The sequence below is a fragment of the Harpia harpyja genome, chromosome 1, assembly GCF_026419915.1.
Source record: "Harpia harpyja isolate bHarHar1 chromosome 1, bHarHar1 primary haplotype, whole genome shotgun sequence".
Taxonomy (NCBI): domain Eukaryota; kingdom Metazoa; phylum Chordata; class Aves; order Accipitriformes; family Accipitridae; genus Harpia; species Harpia harpyja.
In genome coordinates this window covers 108,817,881-108,838,049 of record NC_068940.1, presented here as the reverse complement: position 1 = coordinate 108,838,049, position 20,169 = coordinate 108,817,881, and the positions used below count along the sequence as shown (strand labels likewise).

The 20,169-nt window shown below is 63.7% G+C and overlaps 2 protein-coding genes across 2 annotated transcripts; one reads left to right on the top strand and one right to left on the bottom strand.

Annotated features, from left to right (window-relative positions):
• Positions 1-4,448: 4,448 nt before the first annotated feature.
• KRBA1 (KRAB-A domain containing 1) lies at positions 4,449-10,404 on the bottom strand. Its single transcript, XM_052809519.1, has 8 exons — positions 10,060-10,404; positions 8,098-8,800; positions 7,809-7,958; positions 7,004-7,195; positions 6,296-6,499; positions 5,413-5,565; positions 4,915-5,077; positions 4,449-4,820 (listed from the first exon to the last, which is right to left on the bottom strand). Exons 1-8 carry the CDS (start codon positions 10,357-10,359, stop codon positions 4,703-4,705), a joined length of 1,983 nt encoding a protein of 660 aa, XP_052665479.1. The 5' UTR covers positions 10,360-10,404; the 3' UTR covers positions 4,449-4,702.
• Positions 10,405-10,877: 473 nt separating this feature from the next.
• Positions 10,878-19,673, top strand: LOC128151768 (zinc finger protein 777-like). The gene is made up of 7 exons (XM_052809419.1): positions 10,878-10,977; positions 11,298-11,594; positions 11,873-11,999; positions 13,045-13,233; positions 14,313-14,765; positions 15,528-15,641; positions 16,596-19,673. Exons 1-7 carry the CDS (start codon positions 10,954-10,956, stop codon positions 17,660-17,662), a joined length of 2,271 nt encoding a protein of 756 aa, XP_052665379.1. The 5' UTR covers positions 10,878-10,953; the 3' UTR covers positions 17,663-19,673.
• Positions 19,674-20,169: the final 496 nt, after the last annotated feature.

Here is a 20,169-nt window from a genome sequence, read left to right as displayed (position 1 = left end):
CAGGGGCCAAGGTCCAGACGGGGAGCACACGGCGGCACCGGGACAGCCTGAGCCGGGCGGCAGTGCCCCTACGCAGCGCCATGAGGCTGTGGCTGCTCTGCGGCTTCGCTGCCGCCATGGCCCTTGTGGCCGTGGCCCGAGCTGACCACAGTGACTCGAAGAAGGTCGCAAGGGGGAGAGAGGTTGGTCGTGTGTGGAGGGGAGTTCAAGCTGGGGAATAACGGAGGCCAGGAGAGGGGAGACTGCACGGAGAGCACCGTGGGGAGGGAAAACCTCCCCTGGCATGGCACAGCACAGCATGGCACAGCTCTGGCACCATGGGGACACCGGCTGCTCTGTCACCAGCACCCTGCGCTGAGCCCCCCATGTGGGGACAGGCCAAATCCCGGGAGAGCAGCTTTTCCCCCCCTCCCTATTCCCTGTGCCACCCTGGGCACTGGTGGGGCTGAGGACGGGCTCGGGGCACGGAGGTCCAGCCGAGCCCTTCACCCCAAGGGCCAATGCCACGGGGGGGGGGGGGGCCACGGTCTGCAGGCATCCCGGGGACTGTGTGCTCTGCCAGGGCCCCTCTTGCAGCCGCAGCGCTTGCACAACCGGCAAACATTTCGTCAGGGGGGCGGCGAGGGGCTGAGCAGGGAAGGAGGGAGGCAGTGGATGCAGGTGGTCCAGCCGCTGCGCGGGAGGACGGGGGCTGCAGCACAGGACGGTGGCTTCACTGTGCCGATTGAAAGCAGGGGAAGGGCTGGGGATAGGGAAGGAGGGTGGGAGCATGTCGTTTCCAAAACAGAGCCCAAAACATGGTCAGGGATCAGCTACCTGAGCAGGGATGGACCGGGGGAAGCTGGGGAGGGTCTGGGCACCGCTGGCCATGGAAGCAATCCTGTCCCCATCCCGGCGCGGCAGCAAAGGGGGCTAGCTGGCCATTTCTCCCTCGTCTCCTGCTCCCCAGGGTGCTCCCTGCCCACACTTCCCTGCCCGCACTCCCACCCCCCAGCCCAGACTTGGGGGTGCTCACGCTGGCACCAAAGCGACGCTGGGCAGCAATGGGCTCCAGCAGAACCAGTAACAACCCTTCCCTCTGCAGGGGATGAGCAGCGGGGGCCGGCGCCGGCCCCACAGACCCTGCTCGGGGTGCTTCTCCGTCCTGAGCGAGGTGAGCGGGCAGTACCAGGCTGCGGCCACACCACACCGCTGAGGTGGCCGCTGTGGGGGCCGGGGGAAGCGGCGTGTGGGGAGAGGAGGAAACCTGGTGCCACCGACTCCTCGGTGTCACCCCGACGGTGTCCGACGGCCCCGCGGCACCGGCCGTTCCCGCACCCATGTCTCTCCCCGCAGGAGTCGCAGTCAACATCCTGGCACGCCGGGGAGGATGATGAGGTTCAGCCGGGCAGGCGGGTGCGTACGGAGCCAGCGGCAGAGGGTGAAAGGTCCGGAGGTGCCGCAACGCACCAGGCGGTGCCGGCCCCCGGTCCCGGAGCTGCCACGGGGGTCACCCTACCCGGGCCTGCCAGCAGGCAGCCCCTGGCCGCATGTCGTCCCCCCCCCGGCCAGGCTGGCCCCAGGCCTCCCCATCACCCCGGGGCTTGGCGTGATGCTGTGCTTGCTCCCGCAGGGGAGAGCCAGGAGGGAGGACAAGGAACCAGCCCAGCCCGTGAGGCACCCCGGCAGCGTCCTGCTGCCGTGGCAGGTAATGGCGGAACTCTGGCGGGATCCCCATCCGCTGGCAGCAGCGAGACACGGGGATGGGGACCCCGGCCATCATGGGAACCCCCCAGCAAACCCGGCCGTGTCTTGCAGGAAGCGCTGAGCACCCGGACGGTGCGGCGAGGAGCGGTGCCAGTGGCCGGGCGCAGCCCCACACCAGGAGAGAGCCGGGGGTCTGGCCACCCCCAGGCTGTGCCGTAGGGCCCACCTGCCCCCTCCCAGCCCTGAGGCAGCCAGGGGGCCTGCGCCCCCACCCAGGGCACAAGCAAGCCTGTGCCTGTGCAAGCTCAGCCCCCGTGCACCCCCAAACTGCTTCTTGGGGCACCTGCCCCCCCTCTTTGCCAAGCCACCAAATAAAGCCAGCGAGCCAGAGGGAGTGGGTGCGTTTGTGGAGGGGGAGCATGGTGGATGACCCTCTGACGGGACGACCCCGGCGCTGGGGATGCTGCTCCCACCCCGGCCCAGCTCCTGCACTGCCCAGGGTGGGTTACCCGTCCCAGCCCACCCCGCGCACCTCTCCTCCCAAGGTGTCCCCTCGTCGGTGTGGCCAGGACCCAGCCTGAGCTCATGTCCCACTGGTGCCGGCATGCACGGCTGCAAACGCAGACCCACGCACATGCAGCGCCCCGGGGATTCCCCCAGCATGGGGACAGGGGGGCACCAGGATGATTCCCTCCTGCTCAGCCCCTGCTCACATTCCTCCTCCCCCCCCCCCCCCCCAGCTGGTGCTGCCTGCCCCTGCCCACAGCTGGACCTGCCTCCCCAGAGAGCGCTTCCCCTCGCCCCCAGCCCCTGCCGTCCTGCCCAGCACACCCCAAAACTGGTGGCGGGGGGGGGGCAGAACGGGAGGGTGCGGGGACAACCTGGCCCCATGCATGGCACCTGGCCAGCGGCACACTGGCACCCGCAGGATTCTTGCCTTGGCTGGGCGGACAAGGACAGGGAGTCCCAAACCCTGCCCAATTAGCGTTAACAAAGACAATAACCAGAAGCAAACGGGCGCAGCCGCACCAGGCAATGGCAGCAACCAGGACTTTGCAGCTGACCAGGCTGTAACTGGGGGGGGGGGGGGTGCAGGGGGGGACGTGCAGGGTCAGGGGAGTGCACTGTGTGTGTCCTGTCCGTGTGTCTCTGGGACACAAGCTCAGCTTCACTGCTGGTTGAACCCACAATGAGGGAGGCAGCAGCCACGTGCCCCAGCCGGGGCAGAGACCCCAGGCACCAGGCTGGGCTCCAGTGTCCGGGATGGAGGGTCCTGGCTGAGGCAACTGGGGACAGCAGGCTCCTGATATCCCTTACAGACTGTACTGGGTGCTACTGGTCTGTACTGGGCTCCAGTGGCTGGGCAGGAGGGTTCTGGCTGGGGCAACGGGGGACTGTGGCTCCTGACATCCCTTAAGAGCAGCCACGGGGCTGGTGACTCTGAGCGGTCCTGTCCCCACCATGGGCCAGGGAGCTCCCGCCAGCAGCCGTGGGGTGCAGCGCGGTGGTGGGGATCACCGTCAGCCCGGGGGGACACGTGGGGAAGGTCACCATGTCACTCGGCAGCGAGGGCTCGGTGTTGACGTGCCAGGCAGTGCCGCAGGCCCCGTGGTGGGCTCAGTGCCGGCACAGAGGTGACGGCAGCAGCTCCGCGGTGTTTGCAGCCCCTCTCCTGCCTTGGCCCCTCGGGTGCGGCTTCACGGCATGGTGGCGATGGGCTGCCTGAGTCAAGAAGCTGCCTGGCACGGAAAGTAAGACATGTCAGGGTCCGTCTGCTCTGACGAGAGCCGCGTGCCCGGCGGGGAGCGCAGCACAGGCAGGGTTGCTGCCAGTCGGGAGGGGCCAAGCCGCAGGACCCCCACGTTTGCAGGGAGCAGCCTGCCCAACCCATCCATCCCCTGCCCACCGCCTGCCCTGCACCCCAGGGGCCGACCCAGCTGAGCTGTGTGGCACTTCCCAGTCCTCCCCAGCACCCCCCAGGGCCGCTGGCTGCAGGAGCCACAGAGGAGACGGCAGCAGTGTCACCATCGCTGTTTTAATGCGGGGGGGGACGGACAGACACCACAGACACCCACAGGCGCTTGGAGGGGCAGGGGTGGGGGGCAAGCCCCACAGCAGCAAGTGTAGGGTGCAAGAGGTGTCACCCCGGGAAGGCTGGGCTCTGCGGAGCAGCCAGGACCAGGGCTGGCCCCTCCGGCGTGGCTGGCAAGATGTCTTGGCCACCCCGTCCTCAGCTGGGGCCGGATCCTGCCACAGGCAGCCTCTCCACCCAGGCTCCAGGATGGCTACCACGGGGATGCCGAGGTGCGGGAAGCCGCAAGGGCTTAGCACCGCGCAGGAGCCAACACAGCGCTGGGACTGGCCGCAGCAGGGAGAAGGATCCAGCACCCCTGGGCTGGGCTCAGTCATGGCTCCACGGAGCCCCGGCCATGGCCGGCAGCAGGGCGGCGGGTGCTGCAGCGTGGCTCGGCCGCCCTCCAAGCCCAGCGGCCAGCAGCGAGGGGGTCTTGGCAACGGGGGGGACAGGCGGCGGGGATGATGGCGAGGCGGGCGCCGGCCCAGCTGTGGGGCTCAGGGTACCGGTGGGCTGCCCGCAGCAGTGCCAGCTTGTCGGTGAAGCGGAGCAGGCTGAAGGGCAGTGGCCGTGCCGGGGGTGGCAGGGCCGCACAGGCGGCGGGCGCTTTCAATCTGCAAGGGAGCCGCCGGCAGCATGGTCTGCAGGAAGACGACAGCATCGGCACCCTCCTCCTCCTCGGGCAGCCGCAGGCTGTTGGGCCGGGAGCGGGTCTCCAGCGCCCAGCACCGTCCCTCCAGGCGCCGGACGGCATGGCGGAGGCGCCGGTGGCCGCGGGCGAGGGCGGCCATCTTCTGTGCCTGGCCCCGCTCTAGCCACTCTAGGCGGCTCCACACGCCCCGAGCTTCCCGGCACACCGAGCCCAGGTCCCGGCACAGCCGCTCCAGCTCCTCCACCAGGACGGCTCGGACCCGGCCAACTTCAGCCCACGGATCCTGGGCCTCACCGGGGGCCTCCCGTGGGGATGGGGGGCTCATTCCAGGGCACCTCTTCTTGGGCAGGCTCACCCCGCTGCAACTGCCAGGATGCATGCCAGACCCCGGTGGGGACACGGCATCCGCTGCGAGCCAGAGGGTGGGAGCTCAGACGGTGCCCCGGTGCCACCAGCCCCCTCCCACGCCGCCCCCCCAGCCTGGCCCCAGTTCCCCCGGTACCTTCTGCAAAGGGTCTCTTGGTCGCCATCCCTGCGGCGGGGGGGACAGGCGGGCGGCCGGGTGCTGCGGGCAGGGTGGGTGTCCCCTGGCACGGCAGTGCCGCGTGTCCCCACCGCTCGCGTTTTGGCGGGGCTGCGGGGGGGCACCGCTGGTGCTGTCACCCCTGGGAAGTGGCACGGACACCCCGTCAGCAAGGGCAGCCCCCCCCGAAACCTCCCCACCCCGCAGCGCTGCCCATCCCCGGGTGCTGGCACAGGACCCCACGTGTCCTCAGCCCTGGGAGACGAGGGGCTGCCGTGCCCACCGGGTCAGGGTGATGCCAAGGCCCGGCCATCGCTCTGCTCCGCACCACGCACCCGGGCACAGCCGTTCCCTCCACCCCAGGGTTTCAGCCCCTTCTCCCACCCCGGGGGTCCTCACCCCCCACACCAACCCCCTGGCAGGAGAGGGGCTGCAAGCAGCGCCGAGCCCACCACCACCCCCCCTCGTGCCACCCACCTGCTGCGGAGACACTGCAGCCCCCAGTGCCTGGCACCGCGGCCCCCCGTCTTCTGCCAGCAGCCGCCGGCCAGGCTGGGATGGGCTTGGGGGTGGCGATGTCCCGCAGGCAGTCGAGCAGCCCTTGCAGGGGGCTCTGCCCCGCGCTCCCAGCTGGTGAGACCCCCACAGAGTCACCCTGAGGTGCGATGGGCAGAGGGGGCCTTCAGCCCCCCCCCAGGCACCACAAGGGTCCCCCCAGGGACCAGACCCCAGAGGGATACCCAGGCTCTGTAGGGATGCCCCTTAGGGACCCAACCCCACAGGGATGCCCCGGGGGGCTGGACCTCCCAAGGATGCTCTCCCAAAACCCAGACCCCCCCTCAAGGTTGTGTCCCCCCCCAAATATCAGACCCCTCCTCCAGGGATTCCCCAGGGACCAGACCCTGCAGGGATGTCCCCCAAAGCCCAGAACTCACAGGCATGCCCTCTCCAAAGCCCAGACCCCCCCCATGGATGCCTCCATGGACCAGATCCCACAGGGATACCACCCCCCCCCGCCAAAGCCCAGGCCCCCCAGGGAAGCCCCTGCTTTCCAGGGGCAGCACTCCCCACCTGGGACCCTGGGGCTCAGCACCCCCACCCACGTCCTCGCATGCCCCTGTACCTTGCTGGGGGGGGCTGAATTCCCAGTGACAAGGCACGTGCCCCCCAGGGACAGCCAGTCAGGCTGTGCAGGGAGGGAACACTCACCCCCCACAGGGACCAAATCCTGCCCGAGCACCCCACTGTGCAGCCCCAGCCCCCACACTCTGTCCCCTGGGGCTGCCTGAGACCCCTTGGGACCCCCCAGGACCCTTCCAAGATCCTCCGGAACCCCCCCAAGACTCCCCCAAGACCTCACCAGCTGGCAGCGTGGGGCTGTGGCACAGCCCACCATCCCAGCCCCAGGCCACGGCCCGGGCTGCTGGCTCCCTGGTGGCACTGCTGGCGAAGGAGCTGCCGCTCAGAGAGCCGGGGTGCCCAGCACCATCCCCAGATTGTGGGCAGCAGTGGGCAGGGGCTGCCGGTGACTTGGCTAGCGAGGGGCCAGGAGGGGTGGCCAGGCCTGCAGGGCACACTCAGGGCAAGAGCTGACAAGATCTGGCTCATCCCACCCTTGCGCCCGAGACCCCCCGGCACAGCCCAGGAGCTGCAGGGAGTGCCAAGCGCTGTGTGTCTGGCACTCGCCTCGGCTTGGCACCAGCATCCCAAGTCCTCTCACCACCCCAGCGTGCAGAGCACATCCCTGGCACCCACCCACGAGGGACACAGGGTGGTACCCAAGCCCCAGCGCCAGCGAGCACGGGGTCCGGCAGCTCCCTCCTGCTGCCTCCACAGAGACTGGAGACCAGCGCCCAGCCCTGCCATGCCATGCCATGCCATGTCGTGCCATGCTGCAAGAAGGTACCATGCTGTGCCATGCCATGCCATACCATGCTGGGCTGTGGTATGTGCATGGTATTACACTGTGCCATGGCATGCACTCAACAGCATGCCATGCCTTGCCATGCTGCATGGTACAATGCCGTGCCATGCCATGTCATGGGCATGACACTGTGCCGTGCCGCACCTCTGAGCAAGCATCTCCCAGGCAGAGATTGGTGACCGCTGGGCTCTCCCCGCTGCCTCTCCCCAGGGGCACGGGAGCCGCTCGCCGGGGGGCTGGGGGTGGCAGGATGGCCAGACCCCCTCATCACCAGCTCCTCCAGGCATTTCTCCAGGCTGCGGAGTGGGCAGGTCTCCACCGGTGCCTCCGTTTTAACTGCAAAAGCCAGTTCCAGTCCCTGGCCCCCCGGTAGCCAGGCATCCCTGGACATGGCTGGGAGCAGGGGGCCAGGGGGACACCCGGATCCCTAGTACCAGACGCCTGCACACCCTCACCCCCATGCCAGGGTCCCCAGCCCCATGGCTCACCCGCTGCATGCACCATCCCCAGCTCCACTGCGAGGCTCTGCCAGCCCCTGGCTCCCAGCGTGGCCCAGCTCCATGGGTCCCGGGGTCTTTCAGGGGGCTTATCCTGCAGGCAGGCAGGCCGGCCCCGGGGAGAACCCCCCCCCCCGCAGCAACACCTTTGCCAGCATTAGGAGAAGCCCCTAATGTTCAGGGGTGGGTGTTCCCAGGGGGCCAACGCCAGGACCCCCTGCCCAACCCTTCCCAGGCACAGCCGGGGGGTGCAGCCCCCACCCTGCCATGGCTCAGCGCGTGGCTCCCCACACCCGGGTCCACGATGGTGCTGCCGGGGCTGCAAGGCGGCTTCGCCTCCAGCACCCTCACACCCCCGCTATGACACATTACCAAGGCAGTCCCCCCACATCGCTGGTGCCCAGCAGGGCAGGACCAGGCTCTCACCCACCCGGCACAGCCCCGGTGCTCACCACCTGCGCCCGTCTGCTCAGAGCCCGCTGCCGCATCCCTGCTGCTGGTGGCACCCGGCTCCGTGCCAGCCTTGGGGCCACCGAAGAGAAACTTGGGGATCTCCTTCACCAGCTGCACCAGGGCGCCGAGGGCTGGGCTGCTGGGGGGCCCTGGGGGACAGGGGAGGTGGGGGTGTCAGGAAGGGCAGCCCCCCCAGCTGCCGGACGCCGAGCTCTCCCCGGCCGGAGGATTGGGACCCCCCATGCTACCCCCACTCTGGCTGGGATGAGCACCGGGGCAGGGCCCTACCAAGGGAGGCCAGCAGTTGGGATGTCCCCTCCGTCACCTCCCGGTGCAGCGCCCGCTGCCATTCCTCCAGCAGCTCCCACTCCTCCGCTGAGAACCGGACCTCCACGTCCTCAAACGTCACCGGTGCCTGCAGGGACACCTCCTGCCGGGGCAGCAGAGCCGGGAATAAACCACGTGTGTCTGTGGGGCATGGGGATGCTCTTGCTGATGCTGTGGGGACGTGCCGTGGGGCTGGGGAGCAGAGCCAGCCTGCCAGGGGAGAGGGAGAGCAGAAGCCGGCAGGTGCCGGGTACAGGATGAAGCCAATGTCCCCAGGAGCACCTGGAGCGCCCGAGCCCCTCACAGAGCTGTGCCAGGCGGTGGCAGGACCCCCGGCCAGGCCCAAGGTGTGCGGCGAAGGGGTGTGCGGGTGGCCGTGCCAAGCTCTGGGGCTGGCACATGGCTGGGAAAAGGCGTGCTGCTGTGCCCATCCCGCACGGGCATGGAGGCAAAGGCATCCCGGCACGCTTCCCGGCACGCTTGCTGACAGGTCCCTGCACGCTTCACGCTCCATCAGGGAGGACGTGAGATAACGTGCCCTGACACCCTGGTATTTGCAGCAGGAGTCACTTTGTCCAACCTTTCCCTCCCCGCGCAGGCTGGGCGGGGGCCCGATGCCACATGCGATCGTCGTTGCCAGCTCCGTGCCACCATACCCATCCCGCTGACATCAACCATGCAGGGATTTGCCAAGACGAGGTTGGGTTGAGAGGTGCCGGAGGGAGGTGGTTCACCCCCATCCCATGGTGTTCGCCCCCGTCCCGCTCCCAGCCCCTCTTCCGAGGGAGAGCGACACCCCCCTCCCCGCGTCCTCCGAGCGGGAGGCGTGAGTGGCCGCGGGCAAAGCCAGGCTTTGCCACCGGCACCCCCGGCAGCTCACCCCCCCAGTATGGCAAAACCAAGCTCAGTACACACACTGACTATTCACGTGGGGGTGCTGGGGTGCTTAATCCACCCCCAGCCTGGAGAGGGGACCCCTCGGGGGGGGCTGGGGCTCCCCTGGAGCTCCTTGGGTGCATGGGGGACACACACCTGACACCAGCCAAATCCAACACACGCCCCGGCTGGTGCTCGCCCTGTGCCAAGCTGGGGGGGGGGACCAGTCCCCAAATCACAGCATCCCCCCAAGTCTGGGGCTGCCCCCCACCCACCCCTGCTTTGCTCGCCCGAGGTCGTGGCCAGCCCGGCAGCGCCCCGTGTCCTGTGGGAGCCTTTGGTCCCAGCTCCTCAGGGTGACCCCGCTCCTGCCGTGCCCGGGGCCACCCCGGTGGGACGGTGACCCCCCCGGGACGGGCAGACACGGGCAGAACTGGCAGAGCCCCAGCCCCACGCTGCCGGCTGGACCCTCTCCCAAAACTGCTCCGGAGGTGCTCCCCTCCCCGGTACTCCCCCCTCCCCGGTGCTCTCCTCCGTCCTGTTGTTCCCTCCAGCCTGGTGCTCCCCCATCCCGGTGCTCCCCTCCCCGGTGCTCCCCCATCCTGGTGCTCCCCCCATCCTGGTGCTCTCCTCCATCCCGGTGCTCTCCTCCATCCCGGTGCTCTTCCTATCCCGGTGCTCCCCCATCCCAGTGCTCTCCCGTCCCCGGTGCTCTCCTCTCCCCGGTGCTCTCCTCCATCCCGGTGCTCTCCCTATCCCGGTGCTCTCCTCCATCCCGGTGCTCCCCCATCCCGGTGCTCTCCCGTCCCCGATGCTCCCCTCCGCGGTGCTTCCCCCATCCCGGTGCTCTCCCCTCCCCGGTGCTCTCCCCTCCCCGGTGCTCTCCTCTCCCCGGTGCTATCCTCCATCCCGGTGCTCTCCCCATCCCGGTGCTCCCCCATCCCGACGCTCCCCTCCCCGGTGCTCTCCTCTCCCCGGTGCTATTCTCCATCCCGGTGCTCCCCTCCATCCCGGTGCTCCCCCAGCCCGGTGCGCTCCCGGTCCTACCTGCCGAGGCGCGGCCATGGCTCGGCAGCGCGGGTCCGGTGCCCGCTGCAGGACGGCGGGCAGCGGCGGAGCAGCCCCGCTCCCGGCGGAGCGCGGCTGGAGCTGCCGCCCGACCCCCGGCACGGCTCGGAGCGGGACCGCGGCGCCCAGCAGCCCCGGCCCGGTGCCCCCGCTCCCCCCCGCCGCGGGGCACTGCCGGTGCCGGTGCCGGTACCGGGGTTCGCCCCCACCCCGGAGCAAAGCCCCCGTCCCGAGGCGCCCGGGCAGGTCCCGCGGGGCTGGGGGGTGCGGGGCCACCATGGCACCGGGGGACCGGGGCGGGGGGTTGGCACGGGGGGGGGTCCAGCGGGGGCTGTGGGGCTGGGGTCGGTGGCACCGGGGGACCGGGACAGTCTATAGGAACCGAGAGGGTCGGTGGCACCGGAGGGTCTGGGGTCGGTGGCACCCGGTGAGGGCGGGGCAGGACAATCAATAGGATGCGGGGTAGTTGGTACCGGGGAACCGGTGGCACCGGGGGACCGGGACAGTCTGTGGGGATCGGGGGGGTCGGTGACGCCGGGGGACCGGGACAGTCTGTGGGGACCGGGGGGGTCGGTGGCATCGGGGGACGGGCCGGGACTGTCAATGGGGTGCGGGGTAGCTGGCACCGGGGGGTCGATAGCACCGGGGGGGGGGGGGGGGGGGGCGGGCGTGGGCGGCACCGGAGTCGCCCGCCCCGCCCCGCCCCGCCCCGCCGCGGGGTCACGGCCCGGCCCCGCTTCTTCCTCCTCCCGACCGCCAGGGGGGCGCCCCACCCTCCGCCAGGCCCCGCCCCTGCAGGCGGCGCCTCCTGGCGGCCGGGCGGGCGGCGCTGCCGCAGGGCGCGCGGGGCCGGTGGCGGCGGCGGCGGCGGCCATGTCCCGCCGGGGCCCCGCTCAGGTGAGGGCCGCACCGGGCCGGGCCGGGCCGGGCCGGGTGGGACCGGGACAGGAGCCTGGGGAGCGCAGGGTGCCGGCGGCCGGGCCTAGCGCCAGTACGGGCCCCGCCGGCCGCAGAGCCCGGGGGGCGTGGGGGGGGGGGACACGGACACCCGGGGGTGCCGGTCCTGAGGGACGGAGCGGAGCGGGGCGGGCGGGGGGGGGGGGCAGCCAGGGTCTGGGGGGGATGTGGGGTCCGGGGGAGTCCCTGGGCCGGGGTCTCCCCCCCCCCCCCCCCCCGCTGCCCTTCATCTTTGCTTCCCCCCCCCCCCCCCTCCGCAGGAGTCGGGCACCCCCAGGCGCAAGGCGGTGCAGGCCATGGGGCCGCGGGCATCGGCGGGGCAGGCGGAGGCCCAGCAGCTGCAGGAGCTGAGGAGCCGGACGGAGAGGGCGGAACGGAGGCTGTTGGCCTGCGAGAACCTGGTCGGGGAGCTGGGCAGCAACCTGGCCGCCCTGGGCAGCCTCCTGCAGGAGTACGGGCAGCTGCAGCAGCGGCTGGAGAACGTGGAGAACCTGCTGAAGAACAGGAACTTCTGGATCCTGCGGCTGCCCCCCGGCTCCCGGGGAGAGGTCCCCAAGGTAACGGCCTCCGGCCTGGCCCCTGGAAGCGCCAGCACCGTGGCCGTGGAGGGGGGGGGTTAGGAAATGCCAGAGCCATCTTAGCGGTGAGCTCGGGCGGCTGAGCAGCTGCGAGTCCTGGACTTGCCGCTCGCAAGCCCTGATCTAGGCAGGCACGCTTTGCTCTGTGCCTGCCCTGAGCTCCGGCAACCAAAGCCAAGCGCTCAGTTGAACGTGTGTGGTTTCCAGTTATCTAACCGCATCAGAAGTCACCAAGCGCCTAATGCTTGTGATTCCAGGTACCGCTTACGTTCGATGACATTTCAGTGTACTTCAACGAGCAGGAGTGGGAGAGACTGGACCGCTGGCAGAAGGATCTGTACAGGGCTGTGATGAGGGGGAACTACGAGATGCTGATTTCCCTGGGTAAGGCACAGAGTCTGCGCCTCCGGATGAGCTTCTCTCGTGGGTAGGCTGGACTGCTTCCCACCGCAGCCTGACTGATGGTCTGGTTCAGCGGGGCTGGACACCTGTAGCTAGCAGAACCTCTCTTGGGCAGTCAGACCCACGCATTTTCCATCATTCCCGCTTGTGAAGCGATAACAATGTAACAGATGCCTGTAGTAAGTAATAGTAGCAACAGCAACACAAGCAATATTGATTATAAAAAATATCCACATGAGACGCTGTTTCTAATGACTGTGTAAGTGGATTCCAGAGTCAGGGAACCATCATGATCTTCCAGCTCAGTTCAGGAATTATCTGGGTGAAGTCTCATAACTGCACCTTGAACAAGTTTGTTTTCTCTCTATTTAGCCCCTATGTAAAGTGACAGGGACATTTCTGTCTGCCTTGGTAAAGAGCTAACCTAATCATGCTCAGTCTTGCTAAGGGCATGCAACATGTTTTTGCATGATTTGGGCTGTAAGATACTCCCCGCCAAAAGCTGTTTCTTAGGCATGACTAGTAACGTGCCGCTCTGTGCAGCTGCTGAAGTTGAGGCTTCACTTTTCTCAATAATATTCTGCAGAAACAGAACAAACCTGTTCCTCTCATGGTCCATCTAATGCAGACATCTCTACAGAGCAGGAAGGTTTCTGTCCCTACACCAGAACAACAGCTCAGAAGAACTGCTCTTCAAGTCACTGTTAAAGTTGAAATGGGAGGAAAATGTTAAAGACAAAGCCTTGCCCTCTCTTTTAAGATTTTAGTTCATGTTCTGTTACTTAGATCTTCTCTGTACTTGAGCTACAGCTGTGCTCATGGGTGGATCCTGCCAAAGGGCCAAGAAAGCAGCACCACCTTTCTCGTTAGACCATGGATAATTTATTTGTGTCTGTCCATGCTGTCTGCTAGCTCTGGGATTACGGAGAGAAGGGTCACCTGAAAACATTTGAGAGTTCGGCAGAATGCAGGTGCAGCCAGTTCCTAATAAAACATGCTGTCCTCTGCTCCTCTGCCCCGTGAGCAGACTATGCTGTGTCCAAGCCTGACATCCTCTCCCGGATCGAGAGGGATGAAGAGCTTTGTGTCAGAGACGGTCAGAAGCCCCCGCTGACGCGTATCGGAGACAGTCAGGAGCCCCTGCAAGCACCAGAAGAGATGGACCAGGTGGAAGAGGCTTTGGGAGAAGAGGAAGTTCCCATGGAAGCTGACAGGGGTAAATTACGTGGGTGCCAGGAGGAGGTGGCAATTCCTGTCTCAGCTTTGTCAGGAGATCTCCCAGCGGTGTCTGTGTTAGAAATGAACTGCTCTGAGGGTCTGTTGACTGTATTGACTAAACCTCCATGGAGTACCTTGAATCTTTCTTCCATGAGGAACGTTTACACTTAGTCAGATGAATCCTGTGGAGAAAAACAAAGCCTGTCAGGAGGGGCTGGGCTGGAGTCTAGAGTGGTGGGACAGACCTCTTGTGATCCTTTCCAGTCCTGTTTCTGTGCAGTTTGGCAATCCTCCTTCACCTCATTGTGTGCACGAGCCCTGGGGCTTCCAAAGACACTCCTGCTTGCCTCGCTGAGAGAGGAGACATGGTGGGAAGTGAGGAACCTGGGAACATGCAGTGGGAGGAGGAGGCTGGAGCCGCTCTGCTAGTGCTGGGAGGAGCAGAAGTGGTCAGGAGACCCTTGGGACATAGCATGGGAGAGTTGGAAAAAATCAATTAAGAGTGCGAAGGCTGGGCAAGAAGATAGGAGACACTGGAAAGGGACAGGCAGACCCCAACAGAGCCAGAAGAAGAAGAAACGTGTGGGCAGAGCTGTGACTGAGAGCACTTTCCTGCAGGACTGAGGAGGGTCTAATGGGGGTTAAAGAAGCCCCAGGAAAGGCCGGGTGAGCACTGGCGGGGGGCAGAGGGCAGGGCAGGCTCTGTCCTTTGGGGAATGATACAAGCCCCAGGTGTGTGTTTGGGGGTTGGTTTGTCAAGTGCTCCTGGGAAGAGAGGAAAAAGATACTACACAGAGAGAGGCTGTCCCTCTCCTTTGAGACTTTAGTTCATGTTCTGTTACTTAATCTTCTCTGTACTTGAGATACAGCTGTGCTCGTGGGCGGATCCTGCCACAGGGCCAAGAAAGCAGCACCACCTTTCTCGTTAGACCATGGATAATTTATTTGTGTCTGTCCATGCTGCCTGCTAGCTCTGGGAATAGGGAGAGAAGGGTCACTTTGAGAGTTCGGCAGAATGAAGGTGCAGCCAGTTCCTAATAAAACACGCTGTCCTCTGCTCCTCTGCCCCGTGAGCAGACTATGCTGTGTCTAAGCCTGGCATCCTGTCCCGGATTGAGAGGAATGAAGAGCTCTGCATCCAAGACGGTCAGGAGTCCCGGCAGACAAGCGTCCGAGACGGTCAGGAGTCCCGGCAGACAAGCGTCCGAGACGGTCAGGAGCCCCCGCAGACACACATCAGAGACGGTCAGGAGCCCCCGCAGACACACATCAGAGACGGTCAGGAGCCCCCGCAGACACACATCAGAGATGGTCAGGAGCCCCCGCAGACACACATCAGAGACGGTCAGGAGCCCCCGCAGACACACATCAGAGACGGTCAGGAGCCCCCGCAGACACACATCAGAGACGGTCAGGAGCCCCCGCAGACACACATCGGAGATGCTCAGGAGCCCCAGCAGACACCAAAAGAGATGGACCAGAAGGAAGAGGCTTTGGGAGAAGATAAAGTCCCCGTGGAAGTTGACACAGGTAAGTTACATGGGTGCCAGGAGGACTTGCTTCCCTGGGCCATTCCTGTCCCATCTCTCTCGGGAGAGAGAGGTCTAACAGTGCCTGTGGGAGAGGGTATGGCAGGTCACCGTGCTTAAGAGGAGCATCACCAGTGAAAAGCAGAAGCCTTGGGGTATGTTGGCAAGGTGCTGCCAGGGAAACTGGAAGGGGTTCAAGGGCCTGAACACAAGGCAATGTGGGAATACTACCTGTAGAGTTGGTGGGGAGGGTCTAGGAGGGATGAGGTTGCTCTGCAGAGGTGACAGCACGCAGCACCTTGGTGACTTTCCTCCCAGCCATCCCTCTGCTTTTGGTCCTTGTGTGTGGCTTCACTCCAGGTCCTTCTAACACCTCACATGCTTTCCATAGAACCATAGAATCACTTAGGTTGGAAAAGACCTTTAAGATCATCAAGGCCAACTATAAACTTAACACTGCCAGATCCACCACTAAACCATGTCCCTAAGCGCCACGTCTACTTGTCTTTTAAATACCTCCAGGGATGGTCACTCACCCACTTCCCTGGGCACCCTGTTCCAGTGCTTGAGAACCCTTTCAGTGAAGAAATTTTTCCTAATAACCAATCTAAACCTCCCCTGGCACAACATGTCATGGCTTTTCGAGCCACTGCTTTCTCTGGCTCTTCTCCACACTCGCAACACATCTCCGGTCAGCATCACACCAAAGCAGAAAGATGTGAGCTCTCCACAGGTGTTAAAAATTGCTCTTCTCTGCAAACAGAACTCCCCATCCTTGTGATGAATGTCATGTCCCTGAGTGCACAAAAAGGGCAGCGGCGCAGGGAAGATCAGCCTGAGACAGAGATGGAAGAGGACCCGGCTGAGTCCAACACTGGTGAGTAACCCTGTGCGGGGGAGACATGGGGCCCTGCAGGCAGGAAGCAGCTCCAAGCTCACTTGAACCAGGGAGGGAGAAGAAAGTTTCAGGCCTCTCTTATCACCGAGCAAGGGAGGGGTCTGGTGCTGGGCGTTTCAGCCCTGTCATCTCTGTGGAAAGAACAACAGTCCAGCTGGTGTTCCTTCTATCAGAAACTGCGGGAGAGCTGGTAGCAGTAGCATGCTTCCTCCAGCTGTGCTGCATTACAGTAGAGCTGGCCTTGAGCTCAGGTGGCCTAATGCTTCCCGTGGCATGGCCCTCTTTGTGCCACAAGCAGGGAGTGTAGGAAGGGGGGGCAGCCGTCTGCAGATACCCTCTGTTCTGGCCCTGAAGCTTTGCCAAGCTAACGCGCAGAGCTTTCCTCTTCCAGGGACCCAGAGCCCGTTTCTGGGACTGGTGGGCAGAGTTAAATGGCACTGGTTCTGGGCGTGGCTTATGCCAGCTGAATGGCCTGGCTGCAGGGGGAGCGTGGAGAGTTTGCCACACAACCCTCTGCACTGGAGCTGGTTTGCCTGCAACATTTGGTGTTTGCTGGCAGTCCCAAGCTTGACAGAAGTGAAGAGCCTGAAGTACTGCAGGCTGTTGCTCTTCAATGATCTTTTTTCCTGCTGCGTTGTTGGTGTCGCGGTTTTAGAGGTGGATCCCTTTGCTCCACTGGCCCCGATGGCACTGCAGCAGACCACAGCCTGGTTCTTCCTGGGAGCAAGAGCTCTGCACCCTGAGACCACGCTGGGTTGCTCAGGGTGTGTGGACAGGATGCTGTGGTGGCACCTGCACCTTTCCAAACTGCGTTCTCAGATTTGTTGGTAGCTCCTTTATTGCTAAAAGCCTGCTCAGTGCTTTGGGACTTAACCACAACCTGGGTTTGTCCTGGGAGCATGAATAACCAACGCCTATGTTGCTCCGTTTCAGAGGAAGGCTCTTTAACGGAAAATGAAAGGGCGTGTGAAGGGACTTCTCTTGAAAACATCAAAATTAAGGAAGAGGAGCCTGAAGCATTGCAAGAGGTTTCTGCACCCTCTCCCAGCCCAGAGATCCAGAAGTGCCCCAAAAGTGAGCCAGCCAAGGCCAAGAGCAAGAAGAAGCCGAGCAGATGTGCGAGCAGCAGCCTCCTGATGGGCAACTGTCGGCGTGGCTACGTGCGTGAGTGGTCGCACCCCTGCACCGAGTGCGGGAAACGTTTCCGTCTGAAAATCAACCTCATCATCCACCAGCGGAGCCATGCCCAAGAGGGGCCCTACGAATGCGCAATGTGCGAGATCAGCTTTGCGGACAAACGCCACCTGGACCTTCACCAGAGCATCCACATAAAAGACAGGGCCTTTGGGGCCAAGGTCTGGGGGAACGTCCACCCAGAGCTGAGGATCCGGCCGAGGAGGAAGTTCTGCGGGGCTTTGTGTGGAGGTGCCCACAGCCTGGGCAATGGGACGTATGCTGGGGGTCCCTGGCTGGGCCAGGCCAAGGAGGAGCTAGACAGAGGGAGCCCTAAGTCTCGTAGGAAGTCTGTGCTGAAATGCAGTCTTTGCAAAAAGATTTTCTCTTGCACCTTTTCCCTTCGGCGGCACTTGCAGACCCACTCGCAGGAAAGGCCGTATTGCTGCACCGCCTGCAAGAAATGCTTCACCCGTAGAACTCACCTCTTGCGCCACGAGAAAATACACGACCGCCAGAAAGCCCTGGCTGCACTCCAACAGCCCGTGACCGTCATGCCAGCACCCAAGCAGCCCCAGCCACAAGGAGCCCCGGAGGCACCCACAGGCGGGAGCGTTCCTCACTCACCAGCCCAGGCATCCGAGAGAAACGTTAGCCCTGTGGCCACCGCAGCCAAAGCAGTTCCAGCAAATGAGCCCCTGATGGGTCCTGCAGAACTCGGACCGCCAGACAACAACTGCCACATCCTCAGCTGGGGTGGGAGAGCTGTCCAGCCTGTGGTTAGACTAGGAAACAGGGCAGCGGTTTCAGGGGTGACGGAGAAATGACAACAGGAGAAATCCGAACTGCTTGTGGCCCTGGAGAGAAACTGTGTGAGCATTGATTTTGCACATGGTGGGGCACTGGGGTTGTCAACCATCTGTCCACTGGATTTTAGGAGCTTTCCTGAATTGCAGAAGGAAACAAAAGCTTGGATACCATGATAGAGAGCAAATTACAGAAGCCTCCAGTGACCCAAAATGCTTTACCATTCCTCAGACTCTCGTGTCTGCTGGCTATTGCATGAAATTTTCCCAAGCTGACCTTCCAGCAGCTGAGCTCACCTATTGATGCTGGAGCTGACCCCTCACGTTTGGAAACAAAATTACACGGTGAAGAGGACAGAGGGAACGCAATCAAGCTGGCAAGCCAGGCGGCCTTCCCAAGGAGCTCTTCACTTCACTGACAAAGTTTCTTGACCAAGATGCCAGATGAAGAGAGCATGGCATCTCCGAGACCCCATCGTGTCCTGGCCATGCTTGTCTAATAACCCACCCTGGTGAGGAAATCTGCTAACCCCTCAATCAGGTTGGGAACATCTGGGCGTTGCATTGGAAGATCCGTAGAACAAATCAAACCACAATATTTTCTGCTTGCAAGGGTGCTGCAGATGTTTCTGAGGTCCCAGCAGCACTCCTTCCTTCAACGAAGCCAGCCCATGAGAGCCAGAAACACCCACGAGAGTTAATTCCCTCAGGACCAGCCTGCACAGATGGAGAGTCACTTTAGAAATATTTCACGGGTAAGATTACTCCTGCGATGCAGCAGCAGTCCATGCGAGGACCCGTCCTTGGGGCTCAGGCATGTTGGCTGCCACATGCTGACACTGGTTCTTGCACGGGAGCAGCCCCTCCACTCGGCCCCGCTGCAGAAGGAAGTTCCCACTCTCCAAACTGCAGGTCGTCTCCTTTAGTCATGTGCAAAATCCCACCATAACTAATCCTATGGAAGACTAGTTCTGCTAGCTACCTCAAACGTCTTGTGGAGTGAAACCTGCCCGGAGGCAGAGGAGCAACTGGAGCCCAGTAAGCAATGAAAGCCAGGCCATGTGTGGCTCCAGTGTCCCCAGGAATCACTCGAACCACACGTGTCCACGGCCAGAGCCCTGCATGCATCACGTGCACTGCTGGGAAGCACGAATCATGTACCGAGAGAAGAAATCGGTCCTGGTGGCATCACTGTGCAGACCAAACAGAGAAGCTGTTAAGACTCTTGAGTTTAGTTTTCTGGGGTTTTTTTTCATTGGGTTGTTTAATGTAATTATTTGACATCACAAAGTCTCTGTCCTTCTCCAGGCAGGGAGCATGGGGAACCAGTTTGTTTATCACAGTTTTCATTCCTGGCCACTCACAAGGTCTGATGGGCTGCAGAGGTGCTGCTGTGGGCAGCGTGCTTTGGGCACCAAGGAAACGCCCGTGCCGCATCCTGGTGTAATCCTTGGCACCAAGCGGTGCCCAGCCACCTCTGTGCCCCGCAGGAGGGACAGCAGTGTCAGAGCTGCTCCTTGGGGACACACACGATGTCCCACTGCTTCTGTGGGCCAGTTTCTCACTCAGTTCCTGTCCCCTGGGATTGCAGAGTGTGCCTGGACTGTAGTTTTAGCCATGAGGGGGTGACGGTGGCAGAGAGGTTGGCCCCGTCTCCCCAAAGGGATGGCATTGCTTGCTGCTAAGCCCTGTAGGATACAGGGGTGGTTGATGCCTTACGGTCACGCGGTGATGTTGTGTCTGGTAGTGAGCTGTGCTCTGGCACAGCACAGTGGTGCGGGCTCTAGTGACCGAGCTGGTTATCCCTGCCCTGGTAGAGATCCCAGTAACCCCCAGTTGATCCCAGTGACACGGGATGAGTCAGCGGGCGTGATGGTATTGCTGGTGGGCAATATCTCCAAGGCCTGTGTGGAGGGGCCAACTGCCCCAGCCAGGGCATTTCTTCTGAAGCTGTTGTGACTGGGACCAGCGTTTCCTATGAAATCCCAAATCCCTTTCTCAGGCTATGGAATCAATAAAGTATTTGTCTGTACTGCTGCCTGCTTGGTGGAGCTGAGCTGGCACCCTCGCGTGCTGCTTGTGACTGAGTGATTGGCCTGGGCAGAGTGAGGGAAAGAGCACCTCCAGCCTAAGGGGGCCCCACGGGGGGTCATTGCTGGCAGCTCCATCACCCCCTAATGTGCAGTGGCTGGCCAAGACCCTGGGGAACATCCCAAGGGTGAATGTGTGGGGAAGCATAGGACTGTCATCTACCATTGCAGCTGGGAGGGCAGTGGTGGCTAGGGGAGCCCCAAGAACGGGGCTGTGCCTGGGGCAGCCTCCGGGAGAGCCTGGGCCCAGCCTCTGTGCTCCCTCCCATCACTCTGAGGAGCCCCCAAGCCGCCTCTGTGGCCGCACAGGGCCATGCAGGGGGACGCTGTGGCCCTTCGCTGCCATCCTGGGCCTCGCTGGACACCCCCCAGTATGTCCCAGTCCCTTGCGCAAGGTCCAGCACCCTGGTGTGTGCCCCAGGGCTGGGCAGAGGGGCA